General features: G+C 43.8%; 1 protein-coding gene across 1 annotated transcript; it reads left to right on the plus strand.

Moving 5' to 3' along the window:
* Nucleotides 1-1,544: 1,544 nt before the first annotated feature.
* LOC140420950 (syntaxin-1A-like) lies at nucleotides 1,545-6,239 on the plus strand. The gene has a single exon (XM_072505141.1). It carries the CDS (start codon nucleotides 1,569-1,571, stop codon nucleotides 2,448-2,450), a length of 882 nt encoding a protein of 293 aa, XP_072361242.1. The 5' UTR covers nucleotides 1,545-1,568; the 3' UTR covers nucleotides 2,451-6,239.
* The last annotated feature ends 218 nt before the right edge of the window (nucleotides 6,240-6,457 follow it).

Below are 6,457 nucleotides of genomic sequence, written 5' to 3' on the forward strand. Positions count from 1 at the left end.
TTCAATGAAAATCTGGAATTAAAAAAGCCAGTGATGGTCACAAAACCATTACCAATTGTCATTAAAAACCCATCTGGTTCACTAATCCCCTTTAGGGAAGGAACTCTGCCATCCTTACCTGGTCTGGCCTCCATGTGACTCCAGACCCACAGCAGTGTGGTGGACTCTTAAATGCCCTCTGAACAAGGGCAATTCAGGATGGGCAATAATTGCTGGCCTAGCCAGCCAAGCCCACAGCCCATGAACAAATAAAAAGTCATCCTGAGTTGGCGAAAATCCCGGCCTTTGTATCTGAACGACCCATTCCATTTGAAATTGTCCTTCTGAATAAGTTCCAGGCAAAAGGCTTTGAGTCAACATCGGCCATTTTGTTCCCTCTTGTGACAGGGGTGACTTTCAATCCACAACGGAAAGTCAGGTGAATCTTGCCTAACATTTTGTGGTTTTAAAAAGTATATTGACTGAGAGTGCATAACCTACTGGCACACAACACTTTGGAGAGGCACAGAAAATATTTTTGAGAATTGCTTTAGAGTTGAGGGACTTCAGTTATGTGGATAGATTGGAGAAATTGGAATTGTTCTCCTTAGAGAAGATTGAGGGGAGATCTGGTAGAGATGATCACAATCTGTCTAGGGACCTAGACAGAGTACACATTGTTCTCATTGGCACAATGGTTGAGGACCACAGGACAATGATTTAAGGTATTGGCAAAATAACCAATAGTGACATGAGGAACAATTTTTTTCCAACATGGAAATGGTTAGAACTGATGGAGAGTGTGGTGGAGGTGTTGACTCAATCATAGCTTTCAAAAGGGAATTGGATAGGGACCTGAGAGAGAAGAAAAGCTAGGAGAAATGGAACAGGCTGAATTACTCTTGAAGTGGGCCAGCATGGACATGACAGGCCAAATGGCCCCCTTCAGTGCTGTAATCATTCTATGATTCTATATCCATAGAATTTACAGCCAAGAAGCTATGTGCCCCAACTGGTGTCTGCTGGAATTTCTGTTGCACACAAACCTTCTTGTCCCTCATTATTTTACTTAACCCTATCTGTATGTCCCTTTGAAAGGTAAAGTTTCAGTAAGCTTTGAGAGTGATTGTATGAAATGCAATGTGAAACTAGGGCAGCTATTTTCATCCCTTCAAGCTCAGGAGGCCCTGGCACCAGTCAGATTACCGTCTTTTAAAAGTCAATCAGTAATTACAACATCTTAATTCTAAAAGTGCGTCAAGAATGAAATCTACTCCATTTGCTTACAGCTCAGTCTTTTCAGGAAGCAGGACGGGTCCTAATATACGATCGCATAGCCCAGGCTGTGTTTTATCAGTTCAGTAAACAAATATACTTTTTGGGTGTGTGATTCAGCCCATTATGTATTTATAATCAGGGCATCATGTGATAAAGGGAAAACAAGATTACGATTGGGTGTTGGTTCTATCGCACACAAATATTTGGCACTGACGTCTAGATAATCAAGCTACAAAATCAGATGATTCATTCAAGGAAGTTGATTGCTTGACCAGAAAGTGTAGATGGGAGTCAGATGCACCTCTGCCAGAATGAAGGACAGACTGGAGGAGCTGATCAAAACTGCGGAGGAGAGCCCGGCTGACAATGTGTTCTGTGGAGTTGATAATCCAATGTTTGAAGGGTCAGGACTCAGCAGATTTGACCCAGTTTTTAACGACGTTTCATCTATTTCCTCACACCTTCGTAAACTGGAAGAGCTGGTTTCCAGTATTCAGAAGAAACAAGCAAAGGTGCTTTGTGGGACTGCAAAAGACAGCATCTACAAGGAAAAGAAATGCCTAAAGGATGTAAAGCACGAGTTTATTCAGGAAGCCAAACTCATTCAGTCACAGCTGGATGAGATGAAAGCCAAACTTTCTGAGAGGAGGGATGATGAGCAGTTGTCGGTCGAATGCCGGATTCGCCAGTGCCAGTTCAACGCACTAACAGCCCGCTATCAGGAAATCCTATCTTTTCACTATGTGAAGGATACTGAATACGTTGGTAGGTTGAAACAGCAAATTGCCCGACAGACTCAGCTGGCGGGTTTGCAACTCCAGGATGAGGATGTTGACCACTTGGTGGAGAGCCTTGCACCCCCACAAATTGTCGGCCAGGACCTGGAGACCCTCAAAGCCAAACAGCATCTGGCTCTCGCCCATGAGCGCCACAGGCAACTACTGGTTCTTGAATCGCAGATTGTCGAACTCCATGAACTCTTCCTCCACTTTGAGATGCAGGTAACTGAGCAGCAAGAAGTTGTAAACAGCATTGAGTATAACGTGCTGCGGACAGTTGACTACATTTCGCAGTCGAGCGACCAGGTTAAAACTGCAATAAAATATCAGAAGAAATCTCGCGTTACTGCAGCAGCAGCAGCAATATTAGGGCTATGTGCCTGTGCACCTTGCATTGCAAAGTTATCATCTTAAGAACAATCACACAGCCCATGGTTTTTGAAGCTGTTGTCTTGGAAGTCCTTGGAGAGACTGCGATTTGCACCTTTTGATACTATTTGGATTACAGTATGTCCATCAACAGATTTCTGTGCATTATTGACTTGCCAGCGTAGTTATTTGTTTCTTGATGCAGTGTTTCGGCAATGGGCACCTGTGAGTGTGTTAATGTTTTCAGCGGAGAGCCTAAGAACATGTTAATATTTATTTTGGGTCACAGGAAAGTGTCCCACTATGTACGGGGGCAGGGAGGGTGTGTGAGGGTTGCAGTCTGTGGGAGCATGTTAATATTAATCAGGGAATTTCTCCGGGAAGGACAAATGTGAAAAACACAGCTACAGTTGACAAGAGACTACTAGTCCACACCTGTGATGTTACTTTTCACCATGCTCATGGGACTTTTTTTTATATCATTGATAATTTTCCAGAGTTAAAATTGAATTTTCATTCTATTTTGAAGATAATTTCCATCCATTTTGGGAGTTTGTCCAGAAGTTTCCAGATTCCTAGGAAGGTATCGAAAGCTTGGGTGAAAAGTGTGTCTGTTAGCTATCCTAAATCTGCCAATCTTCTTCAAGGGTGGACCACTTACTTGTTATTATTTACTGGTACACATCTTCCCGGAGCGCTGGAAAGTGTTTTTTTTAATTTACACAGAATGTGGGCATCACTGGCAAGGCCAGAATATATTGCCCAGCCCTAGTTGACTTTAAAGGGCATGGGTGGTGGAACCTCATCCTTAAAGATGTGCTGTTCTAGTCTCACAATGCTTTGCAGCAGCGAGTTCCAAGATTTTAATCCAGTAACAATCAATTTGTGCCCGGCCAAGTATGGTGGTGACTTTGAGAGGAACTTGGAGATAATGGTGTTTCTATGCATTGCTGCCCTTGCCCTTCTAGGTGTTGGAGGAATGGCATATATGATCAAGATGGGGTGAAAAAAAGCAGGAACTGAAGCTGCATTAATACTCATCTACCCTGCATCTCCAGTGCAATAACCATCCATTATATAGTTTTAAAAATCTTGCATGTGTGCACACCTTAAGTCAACTCTTTATCGATGTTTAAATTTCTTTGTCCAAATGTTGTAATGAAAATGACTGTAAACTCTAATTGCTGCTGTTGTACAATTATGCAATTCGCAGGAGGGGCATGCTTACAGCGTGACACGTTTATATAGACAGTGTCCACATTCAAAATTAACATAGGAATTTATTCGAGAAATATGAATGATGCGAAGATGCCGGCGTTGGACTGGGGTGAGCACAGTAAGAAGTCTTACAACACCAGGATAAAGTCCAACAGGTTTGTTTCGAATCACTAGCTTTCAGAGCGCAGCTCCTTCATCAGGTGAGTGATATAGACAAAGTCAATGATGCAAGATGATACTTTGAATGCGAGTCTTTGCAGGTAATTAAGTTTTTACAGGTCTAGAAGGTGCGACTGGAGAGAGGGATAATCGCAGGTTAAAGAGGTGTGAATTGTCTCAAGCCAGGACTATTGGTAGGATTTTGCAAGCCGAGGCCAGATGGTGGGGGATGAATGTAATTCAACATGAATCCAAGGTCCCGGTTGAGGCTATACTCATGCGTGCGGAACCTGGCTATCGGTTTCTGCTCAGCGATTCTGCGTTGTCGCGCGTCCTGAAGGCCGCCTTGGAGAACGCTTACCCGAAGATCAGAGGCTGAATGCCCTTGACTGCTGAAGTGTTCCCCAACAGGAAGGGAACATTCCTGCCTGGTGATTGTTGCTCAATGTCCATTCATACGTTGTCGCAGCGTCTGCATGGTCTCGTCAATGTACCACGCCTCGAGACATCATTTCCTGCAGCGTATGAGGCAGATAACGTTGGCTGAGTTGCACGGGTATGCACCGCGTACCTGGTGGGCGGTGTTCTCATGTGTAATGGTGGTATCCATTTTGATGATTTAACACATCTTGCAGAGGTTGCCATTGCAGGGTTGTGTGGTGTCGTGGTCGCTGTTCTTCCTGTGATTATCCCTCTCTCCAGTCACATTAGTCTGGACCTGTAAAGATTTAATTACCTGCAAAGACTCGCATTCAAAGTTTCATCTTGCATCATTGACTTTATCTATATATGTGTTTGTAGAAACCACCTCTTCACTCACCTGATGAAGGAGCAGCGCTCCGAAAGCTAGTGATCCCAAATAAACCTGTTGGACTTTAACCTGGTGTTGTAAGACTTCTTACTGCAGAGAAGACGGAAATGCATGATGCTAAAAAGAGGGCTGAACCATGTCTGGTGATCCAGGTCCAATTATCTGCCACACCTTGCTTGAACAGTACATGTAATAATAGAGTTTTAAAGTTTTACAGCACAGAAGGAGGCCCCTCGGCCTATCATATCTGTGCCTGCCATCAAACATCTATCTAAATAGGTCTTGACTCTTTGTGTGTTAATACCATTGGCGAACTCCTAGTTTTACGCAAATATTTTTTCTCCCATTGCAGTTTTTCAGCGCTTTTGAGAGGTGTGATTGCCTGTAAATGCAGCCAGAACTGCTTGAGTCCCAGTGGAGATAGGAGCAGCCACACCAGATGCTTTCTGGTTCAAATAATTTTGCGTTCACTACATCTGCTGCTTATAAGTGACAAGCAATCACAGTTTGAATTTGAATCGAGTGTCTCTGGCCATCTGCCAATTCACCAAGTCCTAAAAAGCCACGTTTTCTTGTACTGTGTATGGCAATATGAAGTGCGTTATCAAAGAATAACAAAGAACAATACAGCAGAGGGACAGGCCCTAAGGCCCTCCAAGCCTGTGCCGACCATGGTACCTGCCTAAACTAAAACTGTCTGCACTTACGGAGTCCGTATCCTTCCATTCCCAACTATTCATATATTTGTCTAGATGCCCCTTAAATGCCACTATCGTATCTGCTCTCACCTCCTCCCCAGGCAGCGTGTTTCATATATTTACAACCCTCTGTGTAAAAAAAATCTGCCTCGCACATCTGTTCTAAACTTTTCCCCATGCACTTTAAACCTATGTCCCCTAGTACTTGACTCTCCTACCCTAGGAAAGAGCATCTGACTATCCACTCTGTCGATGCCACTCATAATCTTGTAGACCTCTATCAGGTCGTCTCTGAACCTCCGTGGTTCCAGTGAGGACAGACCGTGTTTATCTAACATCTCCTCATAGCGAATGCCCTCCATACCAGGCAACATCTTAGTAAACCGCTTCTGTACCCTCTCCAAAGCATCCACATCCTTCTGGTAGTGTGGCGACCAGAATTGTACACAATATTCCAAATGAGGCCTAACTAAGGTCCTGTACAGCTGCAACATAACTTGCCAATTTTTATATTCAATGCCCCAACCAATTAAGGCCAGCATGCCATATTCCTTCTTGACCACCTTATCCCATGCGTTGCCACTTTCAGTGATCGGCGGACATGCACGCCCAGATCACTCTGCCTGTCAGTACTCGTGATCAATCAGCTATTATTACTGTCAAAGAACAATGACAGGATCATGCAATTTGATGCCCAAAATCCCTCAATGAGATAATAAAAGTGGGATTTGACATATTCGGTCATTGTTGACCAAAGGTTGTTGGTATAAGAATGAAAGGATGTGTTCCCAAAAAGTGAGGAAAAGTCTTTGAATCTCTTGTAACAGAAACAGAATTTGACCTGTTCTGTCATCTCAAATCAGTGACCTTGTGTATCAGTCTGGAATCTAACAATAGATATTGGGCTGTGTAATTATTTATTAAAAACTACAGATGCCTTTGTCTGAATGTTACGACCTGATTATTCAGTGTTAAATTTTGTGGAACAGTTATGCTTGTCAAGTGTGGGGTGATTAATAGACAGAATTTTTTTTTGGGGGGGGGTCAGTTGGGGGTGATTGTGGCAGAGGGCAGGCTGGGGGTGGGTGTGGGCTGGAGTAAGGTGGGGGAGCGTGCTGGGCCGGGGTTGGGAGTGGTGGTGTGGTGGGTCCCCTGAGGGTTTGTGT

The sequence above is a fragment of the Scyliorhinus torazame genome, chromosome 5, assembly GCF_047496885.1.
Source record: "Scyliorhinus torazame isolate Kashiwa2021f chromosome 5, sScyTor2.1, whole genome shotgun sequence".
In the NCBI taxonomy this organism is placed as follows: Eukaryota; Metazoa; Chordata; class Chondrichthyes; order Carcharhiniformes; family Scyliorhinidae; genus Scyliorhinus; species Scyliorhinus torazame.

What these genes read in the sequence shown, in the direction of transcription:
- LOC140420950 (XM_072505141.1), top strand. Translation starts at nt 1,569, where the DNA reads ATGAAGGACAGACTGGAGGAGCTGATCAAAACTGCGGAGGAGAGCCCG.